General features: G+C 36.0%; 2 protein-coding genes across 2 annotated transcripts in view; both read right to left on the bottom strand.

The window, feature by feature from the left end:
* LOC128551146 (mucin-like protein) overlaps window positions 1-2,130 on the bottom strand; it is a 41,353-nt gene extending 39,223 nt beyond the window's left edge. The window contains exon 1 of the mRNA XM_053531618.1: window positions 1,925-2,130. Coding sequence (XP_053387593.1) covers window positions 1,925-2,018 — 94 coding nt within the window. The 5' untranslated portion in view covers window positions 2,019-2,130. The remainder of the gene's footprint in view (window positions 1-1,924) is intronic.
* Window positions 2,131-12,671: 10,541 nt separating this feature from the next.
* On the bottom strand, window positions 12,672-23,151 carry LOC128551296 (oncoprotein-induced transcript 3 protein-like). The gene is made up of 6 exons (XM_053532101.1): window positions 23,124-23,151; window positions 20,859-20,990; window positions 19,797-19,931; window positions 18,980-19,179; window positions 18,286-18,680; window positions 12,672-18,140 (listed from the first exon to the last, which is right to left on the bottom strand). The coding sequence occupies exons 1-6, from the start codon at window positions 23,149-23,151 to the stop codon at window positions 17,948-17,950; spliced, it is 1,083 nt and encodes a 360-aa protein (XP_053388076.1). The 3' UTR covers window positions 12,672-17,947.
* Between the last annotated feature and the right edge of the window lie 448 nt (window positions 23,152-23,599).

Below are 23,599 nucleotides of genomic sequence, written 5' to 3'. Positions count from 1 at the left end.
CACATTGTTATTGTCTTGGATATGTAGTGTTTTAATTTGTTAACAGACATAAATCTACTTCTTCAGTTCATGTTTAACATTCCGATATCTTGTCGTCAAGTATTTATCTTGTTAGCATAAGATAATATTTATTTTATATATTAATAATTCGACTGCATATCAGATTTTTAACATTGTTATAAACTGATTGAGAGCGGTCTTCTTCCGCGTAGAGATAAAACGATGAAATAGTAACGTGATTATATGTGCAAAGTCTATTTTGATAGAATTTGATAAACAAATGTTAGAAAAAATTGAATTGAAATACAGCTTTATAATAAGATATGCTCGAATTCAGCATGGAAAATAATATTACTGCAGACTTGATATCTAAATGGGACAGGGTGTAGTCTAAAAGGGATAGAATAGAAAAGGTAGAAACTTCACAGGTCGCTCAACACAACAAAAACGAAAACGTTGAAGGCTCGGTTTGACTGAGCATGTTCATGGACGGTAATGGAAATGCATGCTACCGTCCACGCCCTCTAGCCCCGGGTTGAGAAGAACTCAACATTTACACATGCTAAAAGTACAAAAAGCAATTTAGAGACGTCTGCAGGTGTATTCAAACGGCGGTGAACATGGAACCTTCAATGATTCACGGGTTGTGGCGTATAATTTCTTGAAAAGCGGCGTTTAGTCCCCAGATAAAGTAATGGGTTTGCCCCAAACGAGAAAACAATGGACAGAACTAAACAAACTGGAATTAAGAACGGGGATCTGAGATTATGGACAATGCATATCACAGGAACTGTCAAAAGACAAAATTAGAAAGCAGGCACCGTATCCAAGGGGTGATTATACAATAACCAAGGCTATGAAAGCGGGAGTAATGGAACCACCAAGGCCAAAATGGTAATTCTGAAAAACTAAACAGTACCAATAACACGACATAAAAGTCGTGCTGAACGATCTGAGAAGATCGAAATATAACAGCCCTGATTGAATGTACGGGGAGACTTTTACGGCCGCCACACGGCACAAACAAAGCTGCTGTGATAAAATGGAAAAGTAGAAGCAGAGTTCTGGAACACAGTTTTAGGTGTTATTGCGTATGAATGGCTGCCTTGTTTAATGTTTATATTCATATCCTACATGCGTTTTCGGTTTTTAAGATTGCTTTGTTACAAATTAAAAAGAGTATCAAGTACTTTACGTACCATGCCTTCTGTTATCATTAGATATGTTAGGGATTCAGCAGACAAACATGTCTCTGAAACATGGTCAGGTTAAGAGTAGGGATAGTTGCACTGTATTTCAGATAAAGCTTCCTATTTGTCTTTCTACCACTGGCCGTTCCATGGATGTGGCCAACTGTGTTCCTTTATTTGTATGTTCTATCCTTTTTCTTGCGCGTACGTTTCACGCGTTCGTATGTGAGTGCGTGCGTACGGGCGTGCGTCCGTGTTTGTGCTAGTTGTATTGCGGTTTTGGGAGGCTTGTTTGGAACGTGACTTTTCCGGTTTTCCCTGCTGGATATTTATCTTTTTTATTCCATTATTGAACAAGTGTCACAAGTGTGAATAAAAGGCAAGAATAGAGCTATTAAAAAGGTTTAAATTACAACATATTATTGGTCAACCCATTCATTTTTGTGGCTCCTATCAATTGATTTTAACACAATGTCACCTGTATATTATTTGATAATTCATAGATACACAATAACTGTCATCAAGTAAACCGAATACATAAAATTATTGTACTTAATGTAACTGTACAATCGTCAAAATTGGTATTTTTTCTAATGTATTAGTAATCTTCTGTATATTCATTTAATATACTAGGAGGTATAAACAACATAATATAATCCAACATTAGCTTGAAACATATGATTCTATAAAACGTCTGAACGTAGGGCATGGCTTAACTATAAAGATCATCTTACCTAATTTAAAAGTAGTAACGCCTAATGCTATACCAGTCAGCAATACAACTGTCAAGTGTCCTACTGCGTTCGTTTTAATATCCATCTTTGCCATATATCTTACTACACGTGCGTCAAATGTTATAAATATGAATTCAGAGCAATAACATGCACTATGAAGTAAAATGGCATGTCCATAAGTGGTTTACATCGAGGACGGCTACTAAGTTTACCATAATTTATTTTGACAGATAACGTTATCACAGTCAGGTTAAATTTTGTATGTCACACCAACACACCAACACACACACGCACACACACACACACACAAAATAACGATTTTCCTGTTTGTTATAGTGAAAAAGGCCAAGGTGCCCGGTCAGGTATAGGAACTGGAAGAGTCACACCTGGGTAGAAACAACGGCCTACTGTAATTCATACTGTAAAACATGTACTAATTGAAGGACAACTCAACATTCTCTTAATCTGTACATTTAACAGTACAAAATAAACTTGTTTGTTTTCATATTGATCGAGAATTTTTGTTTGTTTGTAAGAACGAAACATCTTTCCCCGAGTTAATAGAGGCGAGTTACCATGAGAAATAAATTATAATGTGGTGTTTAAGACTAATGAATATTTCAATATTATAGCACAAACCTTGTTTTCTTAGCTAATCTGGGCACAAAGTGAGCTAATGTGTTCACCCTGTGTCCGGTATCCGTCGTCTTGCGTCGTACATCGAGCGTCATCCGTTGTTAGCTACTTGACTTTTAACAATCTAAATGTCCCTGCCATGGCCAAATCTTAAGGAGACTTCGTCGGAAAGACATTAACAATACAAGCTTGAAGGAGTTCAAGTTTGGTTAATCTGGGATCAAAAACTAGGACACTAGGTCAATAAATATGACATTTAAAACATCCTAGAAATCACACTTTCTACTTATATACAATATAGAAAATGACGAAAATTAAGTACATGATGTCAAAAACTAGGTCGTTAGGTTAAATCATGTAAAAAATGTTAACAATCTAGAGGCAACATCTTTGACATGATCATCTTTAAACGTTTTCAGATTTCTAGGCTAACTTCGAAACTGTTTTACCTTAGGTAATAGAAATAAAACTAGGTCACTAGGTTATATCATAGAAAAACATTTCTAACGCTGTGGAGGCAACATTTTAAACTTTGTCTGTATAAACCAACCGAAATGTTTGTGCCCGTAAAATGCCGGTTACATTTAAAACTGGATTAGCTGACATTAAACTAGTTCAAAAAGTAAGATCATACGGAAAAAAACTTTGTTAACACTTTAGAGACCAAATAATCTGTAAGAATGTTTGTCGTCATGACATATAGGTTTCGCATCAAACTCGGTTACCTGAAGTCTGAAGTAGGTTACTAGGCCAAATTTGTAGAAAACACCCTGTTGACACTTTTATCTTTGTCTCTATGAAATCTAGGTTTGGTTTGAAATTGTATTATCTATCAAAAGTTGGGTCATTCGATCAAATCAAAGAAGGAAAAAAATCTACATGATCGTTTTGAGACTTTGCAGGGATGTTTTTTTTTTATTTTACATGAAAGAAAAAAATGTAACTGGGTCACGTAAGAAAACTATGTCATTAGTTTGAATCGGAGAAAAAACTTTATTTGTGTTATAGCTCGGTGTTTTTTTTAACACCTTTGGTGCAGGTAATTCGTATACACTGAGTACAGAGTGCGGTAATTAAAAGTGTGCATGTATTTAATACCCGCACGCTTGTTACCGCACTGTTGGATAGGAAAGTATGCCAGCATGTCTGGAACAGTAGACAGCGAGATGTATTTTATCGATTTTCTGCTCTAGCATTGGTTTATTTTACCAGGGCTTTACACATGTGTATATATCAAGGGTTTTAAGTACTCAATGAACTGCTCCATATGGCAATGTAGAACACCTACATCTACCATATATGGATGGCTAGGATACAAGACAGAAAGAACATTAAAACTCTCTAGTAAACGATTTATGTAGAAATCGTTTACCCTCGAGTTTCAATGCTCTTTATATTACTTATTCCAGGTTCTTCTGTTCTAACCGTCGTAATACTTATATATTTCAGCACAACAGGGTAGTTATATGCGTATGTCCACGTTTTCTTCATCTTCAGGTGTAGTGAATTTTACATATATTTATACATATATATTTTTAATCATTGATAAACATATATACAAACACAAAGACATATGTGATCCTAGCAAAATTTCATATGCACTAAATAGCATTCGAACTTTTCGGCTATTTCTAATTTAAAAAGGCCACAGTATAAACAAAATTTTTCGTCATTCAATGTTTGTTTTGGAATTAGAACAGTTATTCAATTTTCAAAGGAATCGAATGCACTATAAACAATCCCTGGAATTGCAAAAAAATGCTGATTCACAAGTAAATGTCACAGAACCTATCCTTAAAAGGCTGAATGTACTCAATATTGTAATTTTATACCGGATGAATTCAGACTCGCACACTACCACAAGCCGTAGTACTATTGGGCCTTGGTTACTAAAATGTTTGTCGCTTAGTTGAAATGGCAATTATGACAATAGGAACAACAGTTTGAGATGTTTTGCTGTCGAATAAATTCTGTGGTTTGCGTACCTCTTAACTCTATCCGACTCCATTTCGTAAATTACAATGACGTGTTAAAATTAATGTACATGTAATGTAACAAACATTGCAATTTCATGACATATATTTGATTGTGTAATATAACCATCGTGTATAATGACACTACTTGAGAATGTAATATATTCAAAATGATAACATTACTTAGTGTTTATCAAATCAAAGTACATGAGGAACTGTTATTACAGTTTCTATGTAGTTAAAATTAAAAAAGAAAAAAAGAAAAAAAAAACATGTCTATATTTATAAATAACTAACGGATTTTTTAATATTATCCATACAGTAAGATCTACATGTAATTGACTACAAATCTAAGTTTCAAAACTATCAATTGAAGTCACCTTAAATATACAATTATATTCCTTTTACTAGCATAACCCGCTTTTAAAAGACATAAAACACACAGAAGTGAGGTTGTGGTTTAAAACACTAAAATACCATTTATTATAAATTCGGATATATAGTCTTTTTATAGGTGTTAATTTTATACTATAAAAGTTAAATACCAACCAATATCTTAAGCTGGTTTTATCCGATATGACACGAAAAGCACAGTATTCAATTTTAGTTCCTATTTTATCCTCATGGCGTTTTAGTTACTATGTAAATTCTCGATTGATATTTTACTGTATTTATCTGACTTTGTGAATATTATATGTTACTGAAGTGATTTAATACGTGCTTTTATGTTTTAGTTTGATTGTGCTGAAAAATGTATTAACAAAATATTCCTTTAAACTTTGATCTACTTAATCATTTAGTAGTAGTCATTCCCTTGTGCCACATAGTAGGAACTAAGAAGTGTATATGCCGTTTCAAGCAAGTAAATTGCTGTATATGCCGTTTCAAGCAAGTAAATTGCTGAAGCTTTGCAATGAAAATAAGCAAGGCATTGAAAAGCTTAATGGGAATAACCAAGGTGATACCCTCCGTAAAGTAAAACAATAACATAAATTTGCCAGTCACAGATTTATCATCAAGAAGCAATGATCGTTTGCATTTGGTCACACTTAAAATTCGCTTAATGTTGATTCCGATTGTTCTGGTTTCGTTGTCAGTAGTAACCGTGTCTCACCATAGGCACAGTAATTATATATATATATATATATATATATATATATATATATATATATATATATATATATATATATATATAACAGATTCATTACGGTCTCTACTTTATTTTGTAGTTCAATTTTATTTGAATTGCATGTATAATAATTGCCGATAAGTAACTGTCAAAGAAGATATAGGGAAACATTACTAGGAAAACGCAATATCCTATTAAAGTTGAGTTACACCGGGATGACTGAATAAGATGGTGGGGCCGGTGGTCTAGTGGTAACACGCTTAACTGTCAATCCAGTGGTCCGGCGTTCGAATCCCGGTCCAGGCACTGGAAATTTCTGAGATGCACTTGAGTGTCTCCTATCTAACTTTGAGGCCTGTACTGGTTCTTCCCAGGAAAGACGGCTTTGTGTGTATCGGTGCTATACACCGGGCACATGAAAGAACCAGACTGTTTATTCGCAAAGAGCTAGGCTAAGTTTGTCGGACATGTCTATATCTAAACAGTTCTCTCTATCTGTTCTGAGGGCTTTATCTCACTCTGTCCCTCTGGTCAAATCGCAATGTGTCTGTACTAGTAAAGGATAAATTTCGCGCCTTGTGTGGCTACATTTGCTATATGTAAAGCGCCTTTGTACGTGTTTATCATGAAAAGGGCGCTATATAAATCCGGTATGATAATAATAATAACAATAATAAAATATAAAGACTGCTTTCATTTGAAAATCCATTATTTTAAATACGGATCATACGCCACGTTTCAAGGAATTGCGCTCTGTGTATCACCGAAGTTTCCACCGCCATATGAATACATCTGCAAGTTTCTCTAATTTATGCTTTGATACTTGTAATATGAGTAACTTTTCAGTTCTAATCAATCTTGGGTTAAAGGGCGGGCACGTTAGGCTAGGCTTGCATTCGACATACAGTCCGTGAACAAGCTCAGTCAAACAGATGGTTTTATTATCAGCAAAACATGTTAGTAAATGTGGTAAGGTCAAATCAGAAAGAAATTGATATAAATAAGAAAGTGATTAAACGTGGAATTCACAAGAAAATGCTAAAATCCAAATACTTGTCGTAATAAAAATTAAGGGAGAAAAGAACACGTGTATCAAAATTTTATAATGGAAACATAATTTTGTTTTATAAACATTATCGTTAACACTTTCTTATGTAACGAAGTCAATCACTGTCTTTTTTTCGAAATTTACCTATATCAGTAGTTTCAAGGAAACAACATTTTAAAATTTGACAATAAATCAGTTTCCACTTCCTTGTATAAGAGATTATAGTGTTTATAGTTTCATATTTTTCACATGTTGGCATATGTATGAAGAGTTTCGTATACATGATCATCACGGATTGTTTCATACTGATTCATTTGGTTATCCTCGGGACGTATCGTTTGGCGAAAGTCTGGTTCCAATCTAGCATAATATACCTTATCGTCTAACACCGCTTAGCCGGGAATCAACTTAAAGTCATATAATACCATGAAATCCGTACAACTGCCACTTGGTTCAATACCGTTTAGCTGAACTCAACATATTTAGCTTACAAACTAGGACTTCGTTTTTATAGCTTACGCACAATGCCACGTGGTCGAGGGAGATTTCGCAGGAGAGGAAACAGGCAAAACGCACACCAAGAAGCACATATGAGGTTGCGTCGTCGGGACAGGCCAGCTGCCGACATAATTGCTGCAGATTTGCGCCGTAATGCACGCCAAGACAACACTGAAAACGAGAGACTGCATCGTCAAGACCGGCAAGCTGCCGTCGTAAATGTCGCTGCAAATGTACGTGTAAAGGCCCTGGAGAACAATGGAAAGGCTGAAGTTGCTGTCCAAAACGCTGAAATTCATACGGACCCACCACCGAAGGACCCTCGTGGTTGGCCAGAAAAGGACTGCAGATGACCTTGATGAGGATAGTAACGACCTGCTGCAGCCTGACTCGGGTAGGTCTCGTGTAATTGATTTTGATACTCTTATAAGAGATTCTGGGGTCTTGCCACCTGAGGTGGGCGGTGTGAGCTCTGTTGCACGTAGGCAAAATCAGCTCTTATCTCCGGCCGACGCAGGTTGTAACTCCACAAACATCCCTTTATTCCAAAATAACTCTCATAACCCTTCAAATTTACCGGATATGCGCTTAGCTGGGGACGATTTGGCTGCTCACGTCCCTTCCTCAATTAAACAGCAAATTTGTAGGGGAGAGTACATAAATCTGGCTCTTCTTTTGAAAGGTACCGTTGAACTATCAAAATTTTGTAGTGGCAATGTTCTAAGATTGGTCGGTCCCGGTGACCATATCGATTCTTCAAAAAAGTAATGTAAGGAGAAAATTAACTCGATCGAATGATGGACTGATGCCTTTATTATCTATGCGTCCATCTATTTGTACTCTCACTAGAACAAAGTCTATGAGCTCCTTCATTAAATGTTCACCATTCGGGAGTATGCTTGGAGGACCTATGATGAGCAGTTTCGCCTCCGCCAAGCTCTCAAGTCTTCCCCTTGGTCAGTTATTAACAATGACCTCTGGTGACGTTGTGTACAAGTGCGTAACAGCTCTAGGCCCTCGACCTCTTTCAGTTTCAAATGCAACGATTTCAATCAAAGTTCTTGCAGGTGGCCAACTTTCAGGTTTGCACATACATGTAAGGTGTGTAATGAGCCTCACCCTGCGACGACGTGTCTTAAGAAGCAGTCACAAAATATATATCAAGGGAATAGTCAAACAACTTTTAACCAAGCGTTTCATACCCGCCCATACGCCCGCCAATCAAGGCCGAGGTCAACCTTCATAATAGAATTGCCCATGTGCCACAAAATTTAGACGTGTACAGTTGAGCGTTTTCGCCAATTAATATTTCAGCTTTAGAGGTCTAAAAATTTACGATCGAACTAAGGCAGCATTTTAATTAATGGTTTCAAAAACAGAATTTCCCTGCAATATAGCGGTCCTCGTCAAGCTAGAGATTCGCCTAATCTTAGGTCTACAAACCTTAATCCAGATATTATACAAAACCAGATAAATACCAAACTCGAAGCTGGCAAGGTTGCAGGTCTTTTCAAGGTGCCACCTTTTCGACATTTTATTGTTTCGCCTTGTGCCTTAGAAAACCCCAGGTGAGTTCAAAATGATTCACCATCTTTCGTACCTCCCAAAAAATCAAAATGTCAATGATTTCATCGATCCTAAGTTGTGCTCAGTTTAATATACAAATTTCGACGAAGCTGTCAAATTAGTCCAACGTCTAGGTAGGCATTGTAAGTAAGTTATTTAATTTAAGGTAGACATAAACAGTGCTTTTCGTCTAATACTGGTTTCTCCTGCTGACTTTGAACTGCTAGGCTTCCGTTTTAAAAAATTCCTAACTTTCGATAAATCTTTGCCATTCGGAGCTTCAGTAAGTTGCATCACTTTCGAACGTTTTGCTAGGTTTTTGGAATTTTTGGCCAAATCAAAAATTAAATCAGCAGATTTGATAATTACTTAGATGATTTCCTCGATGGGGCACGAAACACAGAACTTTCTGCTTTGGCCTTACAGTCATTCAAACAGACTATGTTAGAATTACAGGTTTCATTGGCTGAGGACAAAACAGTCGGCCGGCAGAGGTCCTCGGATATTTAAGCCTTGAACATGATTCAGCTGAAATGTTGGTCAGAATACCGATCTCAAAAGTTCAGGAAGTTATAAGTAAGACAAAAGACTTATTACGTAATCATAAAACAACCTTGAAAGTAATGCATTCCCTTATTGGCTCTTTGAACTTTTGTTGTCGCGCCATTGCAGTTGGTAGACCTTCCGTCCGCCGCCTGATAAACAGTACGTGTGGCCTTTCTAATAAAATCTGGAAAGTAGATCCCTCGGAAGCATCGAAAACAAGACAAACAGTGAAAATTGCAGACTCGGTTTGATTGAGTCTGTTCATGGGCAGTAATGGAAAATGCAGCACTTCCCAAGCCCCCTAGCACCGGCTTAAGCAGTATTCAATCTTCAAATCTAAATTTGTTAAAATCAATGATTCCGAAGGACCAGGAAATATAACAACACTGAGATGAAGTCGGGGCGACTTTTACGGCCTCCACACAGCACTTAACACCCGCTGTTGTGAAGTAAATACAATCTGGAAAGTAGATCCCACGGAAGCATCGAAAACAAGGCAAACAGTGAAAATTGCAGACTCGGTTTGATTAAGTCTGTTCATGGGCAGTAATGGAAAATGCAGCACTGCCCATGCCCCCTAGCACCGGCTTAAGCAGTATTCAATCTTCAAATCTAAATGAGTTGAAATCTATGATCCCGAAGGACCAGAAAATATAACAACACTGAGACGAAGTCGGGGCGACATTTTACGGCCGCCACACAGCACTTAACACTCGCTGTTGTAAAGTAAATAAAACCTGGAAAGAAGATCCATCGGAAGCATCGAAAACAAGACAAACAGTGAAAATTGCAGACTCGGTTTGATTAAGTCTGTTCATGGGCATAAATGAAAAATGCAGCACTGCCAAAGCCCCCTAGCACCGGCTTAAGCAGTATTCAATCTTCAAATCTAAATGAGTTGAAATCTATGATCCCGAAGGACCAGAAAATATAACAACACTGAGATGAAGTCGGGGCGACTTTTTACGGACGCCACACAGCACTTAACACCCGCTGTTATGAAGTAAATAAAATTTGGAAAGTAGATCCCTCGGAAGCATCAAAAACAAGGTAAACAGTGAAAATTGAAGACTCGCTTAAGCAGTGTTTAATCTTCAAATCTAAATGAGTTGAAATCAATGATCCCGAAGTACCAGAAAATATAACAACACTGAGATGAAGTCGGGGCGATATTTTACGGCCATCACACAGCACTTAACACCCGCTGTTGTGAAGTAATTAAAATCTGGGAAGTAGATCCCTCGGAAGCATCGAAAACAAGGCAAACAGTGAAAATTGAAGACTCGGTTTGATTGAGTCTGTTCATGGGCAGTAATGGAAAATGCAGCACTGCCCACGCCCCCTAGCACCGGCTTAAGCAGTATTCAATCTTCAAATCTAAATGAGTTGAAATCAATGATCCCGAAGGACCAGAAAATATAACAACACTGAGATGAAGTCGGGGCGACTTTTTATGGCCGCCACACAACACTTAACACCCGCTGCTGTGAAGTAAATAAAATCTGGAAAGTAGATCCCTCGGACCGTCACTGGGTCACAAACGAGGACGTTCAACTGTTTACAGATTCCGCGGGCGGCACAGGTTTCGGTATTTACTTTTGAGGCCAATGGTGTAACGCTAAATGGTTCGAATCATGGTACACTGCTGATTTAACTTCAGACATTACAGTCCTGGAATTATTCCCTATTGTTGTTTTCATTGTTTAATTGGGGTACAGAGCTAAAAAACAAGAAATTAAAGTTCAATTGTGATAATATCGCAGTGGTTCACATTCTAAAAAAATTAACGTCGAAGTCAAACCTTGTCATGTGTTTGGTTAGATTTCTCGCATTAAGATGTTTACAGATCAATATTCTTATAAAGGCTAACCACGTTGAAGGTCGTTTAAATAGCGTTTGTGACGCATTATCTTGATTTCAGCTGGAACAATTCAGACAGTTAGCTCCAGGGGCAGACTCAGCTCCACGCCGGGTACCAGCTTTTCTCTGGAATATCTTCAATTTAGAGCCGGGCAGCTATTATGGTCTAGAATAGCCTCTAATTCTATCTCAACTTAACAAGTCGCATTTAGAACTTCCAACAATTCAGACCGTCTTACGATTTAAATGAGTTATGGCCAGCTCCAATTAAACACATAATTATTTTTATGGCCAATTGTTTCGAGAAGGGCTTGTCTCCAAAGAGCATTTCAACATAATTTCTGGGTTAAACTATTACCACAAATTATATGGGTTTTATGACATTACTAACAATTTTATAGTGAAAAATGTATTATAGGGCTGTCACAGTCGCACTTCTAAAGACAATAGCGCACCTATAACATGGAGCGTATTAACTGACGTATGCTCCGCATTACCGCTCGTCACGATAAATCATTACGAATATATACTATTTTCCACTTAATTCTTATTTGCATATTATGGCTTATTCAGAGATTCACAGTAAGTGAACCCGTTGCACCAAGGTTAGGCACAAATAGTCAAATACAGCTGAGTGACGTATTTTGTACAAAAAATAATACACACCTTAGAATAAAACTTCGCTGTTTCAAAACTAATCAGCGTGGAAAACCCATTAGCATTAAGTTACACGGGTAGATCACCAGGTTTGTCCCGTAAAAGCCTTTGACATCTTTTTGTCTGTGAGGCAAAAATTCCAAGAGCCCCTATTTAGTCACGCACACTTGATCAAGGTTTAAATAGCCTTAGCATTTTGCAACGTACTTTTATAAAATTTATCTATTGTATAGACGTGTGGATATTGCGGGATTCGATCCCATACTGGGCAGGAGTAAGAGCCTGAGCTACTGGAAAGCCAACCTCCGCTTGCCAGGTAAGACCATTGCCTGGCAGGCGGTTAGAGTCCTGAGTATTATTAGCTTCTCCACCAAAGGTCTTTGTAATCAACCCAGGAGGAAACGATTTGACTTCTCGATCAATTTTAAAGATCAGAAACTTTATTGAGAGAGAAATAAAATACTTTAGAGCAGCTTTCCCTGACACAGTTATCATTTGGGTTGATATATTACCCAGGCACAAGTGGCAAGGAGCCCTTAAGTCTTGGAAAACTATTGAATTCAAAAGGAGAATTAATTGGTGGGGTCGATACTTAGTTGGTTGTAAGGAGTAACGGCTCTCTGTCACACGACATTGATGTAGAGACAAAATTTGGACTACGTGACGGGGTCTACCTCAATGATGTAGGATTAGAGTTCTATCTGGATGGCTTAAGGGATATACAGCTATAAAACCTATATTAAAAATGTGGTTACAGTAAACACTCAAGAACATATATAATCATTTGGTTCGACAAAACTAATGTTTATTCATTCCATATGTTACAGTATCTTATGTTCATTTAGTAATCATTTACCTCATTTTGGTTTCTACGCAGAATTTTGGGGGGTAAATTTGTTAAAAAAATTATTGTGGCGGAAAGTTCTGTCAGTGGAGGGTGGAGCAAGCCAGTCTTACGAAACGCGCCGTTCTTAAGGTTCAAATTCAGTATTTTTGCAGTAATCATAACGGTCGTGTTTGCTCAGTGATCGTCGTTGGGGCTCCGTTATGTTATTGTTACTATATAAATTCTTGATATTTTACTGAGTCTATCTGACTTTTGGCTGAATTGATATAATGGGTGAGTATGTTTTTGATGGCACAAGTTTAATTTTTTAAACTATTATATTTAATGATTTTATAAAAATATTTTTATAAATGTACTTAAAATTTCAAGCAAAATTATTTCAGTAATTTTTTAGATACTGGTAAAACAACTTGTGGTGTGTTAGTTGTTTTGTTGAGTATATTTATGTAGAAACTATTACCTCGAAGGTTGGCCAGCCGAAAAGCTAATTTTACGGTAACGCGATATAAAATAATATAAATTATTGCCGATAGTAGAAGCCATTTTCTTGCGTCACGTAGTAAGAGATACAAAGTGTTTTTTCACCGTTTCATGCAAGAAAATGGCACAGTTCTGCAATGAAAACAAAAAGAGGACGCCATTGGTTTGCTTAATGCGATCAAAAAAAGATTATTTATCAGTTAGCCGACTTATAAGAAATAGTGACACATGTTGGCCTTTATTCATAAATTGATCAGCACGAAGCAAGGCACATTAATTAAGTATATTTATTGCATTCGGTCACATTAAACTTTAATTTGCATGACTGCTAAATAGATATTCTTATAGAATATTGATCATAAATTGTTCTGGCTCCGTTGTCAGTGGTATAGGCACAGAAAGTTTGTCATAAATAAACTCCTATTCGATGTGTCCCCTATCACTGGTTGAATTATTAGGAAATGAAATACTTCAGTGATCATGTACTAGCGTTTAAGTTTCATTTTTATATATTTTCCATTGGTAAACAAGATTATATTATAAATTGCATATATATATTACATTTAACATTATAATCAGGTTCTCGGCCATTCTGTTCACCAGACGGAACAAGGGCGAGCTCATCTAAGAGACGTTCTGCCTGACTATAAACGGACGTCGTTAAAATGGCGGTATGTTGTCACTTAGAAGCATGGATGTAATTATCGCGCCTGAACGAATTGAACATCAAAATTTTCAATAAAAAATACAGAACCAATGTAAAAATGTTTAGTTGAATTACATGTTAAATAATTGCAGGTAACATTCAAAGAAAAAATGTAGGTAAACATTACTAGAAAGACATGTCAGCAATGTTATATCAATAGTTTTTAAACAGTAAAATATAAAAAGTGCTGTCATTTGAAAACTTTTTGAAGTATTGATTATACACAGCTTTTTATGGAATTGCCCCCTGTGTATCTTAGAAGTACCATCGCCGTATGAATACATCTGCGTGCTTGTATAAAGTACACGTTTATACTTGTTTTATCAGTAAATCATTATTTCTCCTCAACCTTGGTCTAGACGAGATCTGACGTGGACGTTAAGCTAAGCTTGAATTCCTTTTACCGTCCATGAACATGCTTAGTCAGACAGATGGTTTTGATCACAAGCCAAAAAAAAAGCGTAAGTAAATCTAGAAAGCTCAAAATGTCGAACCAAAATGCTAAAATCGGAAGTCTTATCGTAACAAGAATAATTGAGCTAAGAACATGTTTATCAATAATTTGTTATGCTACAAATACAGTTTATGCTACAAATACAGTTACTCTTACTCAAATGACTTGACAGTTTCATTTTCGAAGTAAAACTGTTTTCGAATTGCAATAACTTTATTAATAACTACTCTATATATTTGATCTTATTTATAATACTGAAATAGCTGTATACTTGAAACTTGACCTGAAACTTGACCTGAAGGAATATTACCGTTAAAATTTCTTATTTTTCGACGACATGTACGTTTTTAATCTATGTGAATCAACAGTTTCAAGAAAACATCTTTTTTACAAATTAATCAACAAATCATAGTTTCAAGCTCCGTGTAAGGAAGGTTACAGTATTCACATGTTGATAAACGTATGAATAGTTTCGTACACATGATCATCAAGGATTGTTTCATACTGAAGTTCGTCACTGCCTATTGAATGCGAATGGTTGTAATTTGACAAATATAATTTAACCATAAATGTTATATGGTTGTAAATGCATGCCATTTTCCGCATTTCTTTTTATTTGTTCTTCCCCTGTAAGGGACACTTTTATGCGAAGCTGTTATCAATAGATTTGTATTGTAGCAGAATAGACTTTATGTCATAGAAAAATAATCCTACGGGTAGGTTGTCACTTATCAAACCATTATGGAATACAGGAAATGTTTAAATTGTGTAACACGATATATAGTGGAACTAGCGGTGAAATAACAAAAGGTAATAGGTAAGGGTAAATTCAGGCCAAATATAGATAAAGAGGGGGGGGGGGGAGTGGTAAGGGGTAAAAAAGGGGGTAGTGGTGGGGGTATTTGGGAAGGAAGCGGTAGGGGAAAGTAGAGCAAGGATGAATATACAAAGGAAATGTTAGGTTCCTTATATCAGCTACACTACAACGTAAAACACAATAGCACAGGCATTCATGTATCAAAGATAAACACACAACCACACCCAACTAACTAACACAGAAAAACAGACAAGTAAGATACAAGTTATACACGGTAGGGCACCACTTAAGACTCACAAGCACACAAACGCACCCCATAATCTATTGTAAATTAAATGATAAATCGTTACCATCTATATCCCTCATTGTAATCGTTCGTACACGGGTCAATACCAGAAGAATAATCATAAAATAAAATTTACTATTCCAATATAGTGCGATCTTCCTTTCGTTCATATTCCGTGACATAGTTGTCTTTAATACCACAGTCACACATACGGCGCGGATAGCTACGTCTAGTCACAGATAGAAACGTAGTGATCCGTATTGATCCGTAGCGATCCGTACCGGAACTGTACCTTAAAGAAAGAACCCGTATCAATCCGTACCAGTCCGTACAGCTCAGGTACGGAACGGTACGGATTACTACGTTTCTATCCGTAGCTATCTGCGCCGTATGTGTGACTGTGGTATAAAAATCAACACTATTCTTTTTATTAAAGTACAAGGCAATAATGATAAGCAGTTCAAATAATCCTTTTGCATCATATGTATTTTTTTCTGTTTTGTTTTCTGTTAAATTATTGTAGTTAACCTTGATGTTCTGAATTCTTCTTTTGTTTAACAAAGATGATCGGCAACTATGTTCATATATACAATGCTGTCACCAAAACCAATTTCAGCACTGATAAAACTGATAAAAAAAGATAATCAAAAATGCTCTTGACATACTTGTCAATAAAACACACACTGATCCGAGCTGATAAGTAAAGAATTTAATATCAATCTTATTAACAATCGTCGTCATACATAAGACCACCTGTATAAACAGTTTTATCTAATGACCAATTTAAATCCTGCCTAGCGATAACCTTAGATATAAGACATGTGTTTATATGCACTTAAACTCATTGAATGCATTCTTCAGTACGTTAGAAATGACAATAAGCAAATAGCCCGAAACCGTTGCTATACTAAAGTCATAATTATTATTCAATTTTACAATATTACATACTGTATTAGACATATTGCAAACATCATATGAAACAGACAGAGCTAATACAAAACATAACTGAGCCAATATGAGAAAAACAGGGCCAATACGAGAAAAACAGGGCCAATACGGAATTCAAGCATTTTGATTGGTTCAAAAGAGAAGGCTAATACGGAGAAGTCACTTCCGTTAGATTTTGAAATGACGCCATTTTGTTTTACATCAGATTTATAGATTTTTTCTTTCACATTTTGACAAAAAATCATCTAACATGTTCATGTAATATTCAAGTATAACTGAGCGGGGTGTACCTCTTCATAGATTACAACGATACTTTCGCTTATTCGGTATTGTGTAAAATGCAAGTGTTTCCTGTCAGAAACTCTGGCAGTTGTCAAAGAAAATAATGAGAAAATACGGAAACTCAGATTAATTAAAAGGATGAGACTTATCTTTAACAGACATTTTGATAGTGTAGACCATTTGTGCAATGATAAATAGCGATTCAAATGCTGGAAAGTGGATGAATAAATTGGCGAACAAGAGTGTCAGTTGTGAACTGCAAACAATTTCGGATAAGAATTAAACGAGGCATGGGAGTGTATAATGTGTGCTTGGTTGGTTGTATTATCTTGATCAACACATATGTGTACAATTTTGTGTCTCGTTGCCTGCAGCCTAAAAGGAAATGACTTTTAAAGCAGTTTTAACACAGTTCAAATGATAAGATAACTCATTTAGTCACTAAAGAAAATAAATAGGAATCCAAAAAATAAGGTACGTTCTAGTTACTCTTGATTATGTCACAGCAAAAATATCTTTCAAAATTATTCTCAAGTACCTACATACAATTCATTCAATTTTACCGGCTAAAATGATTATGATTTCTAAAATAAGTCTGAACAACTTGTCAAGATTTTTCACCTGAAAGCGCATAGCTGCCATAAGGTAATTCACAGAGTTCTTGTACTGTTACCGCCAACAGTCGAAAGTTGAATAATAATATTATTATTATTCAAGCGATTTCATATTGACCTAGTTATTTGTCCTCGGGCTGTCGTATTAGCCTACGGCCTCGGGCCAATACGACAACCCTTTGACAAATAACAAGGACAATATGTAATTGCTTGATTATAGCACACCATACAAGGTACTTATAGACGAATGCGTAATTATAGTATATATCTTGATTTTATCACAGTAGATTCCGTGAACTGTTTAAATATACATATATTTTATATGATACATTTTACACAGACAAAGGCAAATGTGAATCTATGAAAAGCATATTTTACACAAATGAGCAAACGGATGTTTACATGTTTTGTATATGCAAGGGAATATTTCACAGAAGCATAGAGCACCACAAACACAGCAACAGAGCCATGCATTGCAGAGTAGGCCCAAAACAAAAATAAACTGTAGCGAAAAAAATAGAGCAGACGGGTTGCTTTAAACATCCAACAACAAATACTTTTTACTCATATTCAAAATACAAAACTGATTTAGAGATACATAAAATGGTAGAGTGTTTGGGGAAGGTGTTAAAAAGCAAGAAAACCGTGTCATTCATTTGTTTTGAGTTTAGAGCAGTCATCCGATCAATGAAGGGCCTTGATGACAGGTCTGTACGCAACCTGACGAGTAATCCTTTGAATCACAAAATGTTGCGTTACAGTAAATGTCTAGCCCTTCATCATTTGTAAGATACTCGAAATCTTGAAAAACAAATCTCGTCTCATGTGTTGACTGTGAAATAATGTGTGTGTTGCCATCTACCTCGCAACTGAAATGATAAATGAAAATGAAATTCTTTAAAAACCAATTAAAGAAAGAATAATCTAAATTTTGACTAAACTGTCTATCTTCTATTATAGTAACAGAACATTATTCCATTCGATAAGGTTATGAATAAATATACATACAATTACCCATTATTTATCAATACAACATCCATTTCTCTTGTTGCATTGTTATTTGGTCTAGTAAAACACGTGTTAAGTCGCATTTTTGTATTCCAATCTGGTATGGTCGTAGACACCTTGACGTACACGTCCTCTCCTACGTGGACATTTTCTGATCCTCCATTAATAGGATGCTGGAAATGTTGATCACTGAAAAGCTCCAGAGTGACATTATAATGTTGAACGTATGTTGCATGATGTGTTTCAATTCCATGATGCAAATGTGATGTCCCAGTTCCCCCTCTGATAAAATCACACTCTACAGCAAAAGTCCATATGTGTCGACGAATTAAGAACGGTATTACAGGGTCAAAGATGACATAAAATAATTTGTTGCTAAAGATGTGTGTAATGCCTGATGTCTGAAAAAGAAAGAAGAGGGTGTACAACGTTGGTCTAATGTTAATTAATTCAAAGTAAGGTTCTTGTCTAAGAAAAAACAAGAAAGTATTTGACTGTCTGTAGATTCAAAATGTTGCAACCCAGGGCATTAAGTCTTAACATGACGGCTATCAATCTCCTAAGTTCAAAAATAATACCTTGATACACAGTATTAATCAATGTTTATTTGACATCATTTCGAAATTATTTAGAAATTAGTTAGACATAACAAAATGTAAATTCCATGTATATGAATGCTAATATACTAGTACGCGCTCACCATTTCTGTTGTTTTACAGCTACTGATATTATAGATGAACTTTAGAATTGAACCTTCCAGATTTCCGTGGCATTGCGATTCTCCTAAATATATGTCTTGTGGTCTGATGCCGGGGTAATTTGTTTTTAACATGTCAATATCCATGCGTATATCCCATTGTGAGCTATTGCACTTCACATTAACTGAATCTTCCAACTTGCCTTTAATGACACAAAATGAGACATAATGCACACAGCTTTTTTTTTCATGTATAAAAACCAGCCTTTTCCCGATGTTTATACACTTTAATATGAACCGCCTTGATAGCCTAGTGGTAGAGCGTCCGTTTCGAGTGCGGGAGGTCGTGGGTTCGATCTCTGGCCGCGTCATACCAAAGACGTAAAAAATGGTACTAGCAGTTTCCTCGCTTGGCGCTCGGCATTAAGGGGATAGTGCTAGGATTGGTCAGCCCGGTGTCAGTATAATGTGACTTGGTGGGGTGTCATGCCACGTGTCTACGGCGTGATATTCCAGTGAGGCATCACTATAAAGTTGGGAATTGTGCTCACTGCTACAAGTAGACACCGTCGTTTATATGACTGAAAAAGTGTTGAAAAAGACGTTAAACACACACACACGCACACGCACACACACGCACACACGCACACACACACACACACACACACACACACACATATGGTCTGAACACCTTGTTTAGCTGTATCTCTGTTATTCCAGCAGGTACAGAGCTAGTTTATTTTATACATCAAATTCTTATTAAAAGCGACACTTGCTGTAGAATTATATTTTGACTTTTCATTCTTATTGTTTAACATACCTGGTATTTTACATGGTTGGTTTTCTGAAGCACGAATATACCCTGGTACACATACGCATTTGAATGCCCCCAATGTGTTTTCGCATATCTCTTTGTTTCCACACACTGTGTAGTTAAAGTAGCATTCGTCAATATCTGGAGCAAGAAAATAAATTCTTTTGTTATACAGTCTTCAAGTCGTCTTCGTTTGAGTTGATCGTTATAATGACCATCATGTTTCCATCAGGTAGGATAATCTTTTCTGAATTTACGGATATAACTTCATACATACGCATGTTATTAAGCTCAAATTGCTGAATAAACAGTGTGCTAGTTGGAATCACTAGATGGTGTTTATACTTGTATTTGATATAATTTAAATTTTATCTTAGTTTGCAGAGTTCACAGTCACAGGTAAACGATCGATCTGTATTTATACAATGCTGCAGACATTTTTTACGATATGAACGCACTCATCAACATCTCAAATGTAAAGTGTTTTGTATCAGCCATGGATTATATCTTTTGATACTGTATAATATTTATTCTATAAAGAAAATAATATGGATCGGGGAAATACTGCTAATTTTTACATCATGTTTATGTCATCGAATAGTTCTAAACAGGAAATGTGCAATTCTAATCAGTTTTGTATGACAGTCATTGGAGAAGCCATTTACATTTATAAACCTGATGGAACTTGTTTTATACTTGTGAATCCGTCCAAAAGTTTTGGTGTTTTTATGACTGAAATAGGTGAATCAATGTTTGGTAAATCAAATTTATATCCACCAGAAAATTGTGCAGCTGAAAATATCAAATGACTGGATAGTATAGTGATGCTCTGCAAATTATTCTATGTCCATGTACTTAGTTTGTTAATATTGCTTTATATATTCCTGTACTGTTTAACTAAATTACGAATGCTAGAACTTTGAAATCATCATGTCCGAACATATAAAAAGAAACAAAAAAGGCACTATGTCGTTATGTCGTACCAGTCGTACCAGTAAACCGCGTGTCTAAATAGTCAAATTTTGTAAAGAATTTATACAAAATTACAGGAGCGAACTTCCATCTTACCATCACATGTATGTTTATCAGCATTTAATTTGTATCCACTTCTACAGCTACAAGTAAACGACCCATCAGTATTATTACACAGTTGCCTACATTTATCTTTACCAATGTAATCTGGAGCACACTCGTCAATATCTGAAAAAAAGAAAACAAATGGGTGTAGCCATGAGATAAATCGTTTGTTTGTTGTTAGTTCACACCAAAAACTTAATACAAATGGTGATTTGTCACTCTTTTAATAAAAATAGTGTCTATTATAGGCTTCACAATGTTGTATAACACATTGATTTTATAAACAACACGATTCAATCCACGACAAAGGTCAAAGAATCAAGGACGATAAACTGTGATAATATACAATTATTGTCTTTTGGTGAGGTCGATATGTGGATTTATCGACCTGATAAAAGTGATATCGACCGATATTGTGATTTAATTATTACGCATCTAGTTATCTAACAGCTCGCAAATTATTTATGAACAAAATCATCAAATAGATAAGCTGACCCTGTGTTACGAGTCACAAGCATAACTTTTATATGACGTCACATCATTATGACGTCATACTTTATGTCATACATTTACGACGTGACCACTGCCTCAGGCGGTCGGTGCCCGGTTGATTTTTCTTGCTTATGTGTATGCTTGTGCGTCTGGGTGTTCTATAGCGTTGTTATATCTTACTTGTCTGTTTGTCAATCTATGTAGTGTGTATATGTGCGTGCATCCCTGCTTGCGTGCGTATATGCGTGTCTTTTGTACGTGAGTCTCCGCTGTTGTGGTTTATGATTAAGGAAAGTAGCATTCCTTTTGAATATTCATCTCTTTTCCAATATCCCCTTCCACTCACCCCAATCCCACTTTTTGCCCTATATTCCTTCCACCCCACCTCCACTTTTGTATATTTTGCATAAAATTAAAATGCACTTGTTGAATATTTGAAGCAACCTGTCTATAATATTTTTCCGTTACAGCTCATTTTTGATGTGGGCCTACTTTGAAAATGCGTGGCTCTGTACCTATGTTTGTGGTGTTCTATGCTTCCGAGAAATCTACCCTTACATTTTATCTTTTACAAAAACACCTCTACTATAGATATTTTTATGATTCCAAATCTGACCAACGTTTATAAGGTGTTTAATCAATCCTTTTAAGAAACAAAAACAAAAACAAAAAGCTCATCCTAATACATGTCTTGTTGTCTTGTTTGATTTAAATTATCCATATTAGCTACCAAAGTTCTGCGAATTGGTTATGTCGAGTGACAAATTGATATTTTCATGTAAAGGATGATAATTAGTTTTACTAACAATATGCGGGACAGAACTACCAGATGTTTCTAGCTAAATGGTTATCACTAAATGCTTGTTAAACAAAGAATATATCAATAGAAGAATGCATTCTTTAAAATAGATCTGCCAGTTTGGATCACTATTTTGTAGAATTTATTAATCACTGATTATTCAAACACTCAGAATATATTAAAAAATAGATTGGATAGTGTAGAGATGTTACCTATCCAAAACTAAATAGGTGTTGTTCCCAACAACTGATCAGGCAGACAAAATCACACATACATTTGTTTAACACTTTTTGTATTCGACATACAACATTTCTCTCATTTTATTTTAAAAGTTGTGCTGAGGCCCTGCTAGAAAATGTAGTGTTGCATAAAAATCAATTGATTTCTTTCAAAATACACTTACGACTTTAAAATACGTTACTACAGATATCTTAATTTTGGCGCGGTTGGCATACCCTAAAAGCGTTTAAACTCCCAGTTTCCTATATATAGGTTACTGACCGTTCCAAGGTGGTGTCCCTTTTTTCAACTGTGTTTTTGTCTGTCTTGTATTATCTGTTGCGTATGTCTTCTTGTTTGTTGTAAGCGTTTTTTCCCTCCTCCTTACTCCTCTACTCCCCCACCCCCTCTTCTTTCCCCTTGCGTTTACGCTACTTTTTGCATCCCCTCCCCCATTATGCTAGTTTTGTGGCTCCCCTTTGTTTTGACTGCCGGAATCCTGAGATGGTACACGATCTATTTTTTCCTACTTGTGTGGGTGCGTTTATATGCTTGTGAGTCTGAAACGGTGTCCTACTGTTTTCTTATGTGTTGCTTGTTCGTTTTTCTATGTTATTTTGTTGGGTGTGGTTGTGTGTTTATCTTTGGTACATGAGTGTCTGTGCTATTGTGGTTTACGTTGTAGTATGACTATTATTAAGGAACGTGGCATTCCCTTAGCATATACGTCGTTGTTAAACTTTCACCTTCGGGTTCCTTCCTCCCCCGCTCCATTTCGCCCTTACCATTTCCTTCCCCTCTTCTATATTTAGCATACATTGATATGCACTTGTTAGATGTTTGAAGTAACCCGTCTAAAATATTCTTCCATTACAGCTTCTTTTCGTTTTGGGCCTACTTTGCAAATGCGTGGCTCAGGGGATGTGTTTTAATGCTCTATGCTTCCGAGAAATCTACCCTTACCTACTATCTTTTATTTGGCTATTTTCTTATATTATTTTTGGGCTCCATATTTAAGAAAAGATAAAAAAACATTTAATTTCTGAATATAAGGTATCGATAAACAAATATGTTTTCATTTAAATATATGTTAGAGTATGGGTGCTGCTGTTGTATGTCCTGAAATCCCGCTTTTTAAACCCATTCCTTTGACTTGATCATTAGGGAAGAAAAAAGATCGATTCGACAAATTAAATTTTCATATAGGTAACCTCAACATTTT

This window comes from Mercenaria mercenaria, chromosome 19, assembly GCF_021730395.1.
Source record: "Mercenaria mercenaria strain notata chromosome 19, MADL_Memer_1, whole genome shotgun sequence".
NCBI classification, from domain to species: Eukaryota; Metazoa; Mollusca; class Bivalvia; order Venerida; family Veneridae; genus Mercenaria; species Mercenaria mercenaria.
This window is presented reverse-complemented; position numbering and strand designations above follow the sequence as displayed.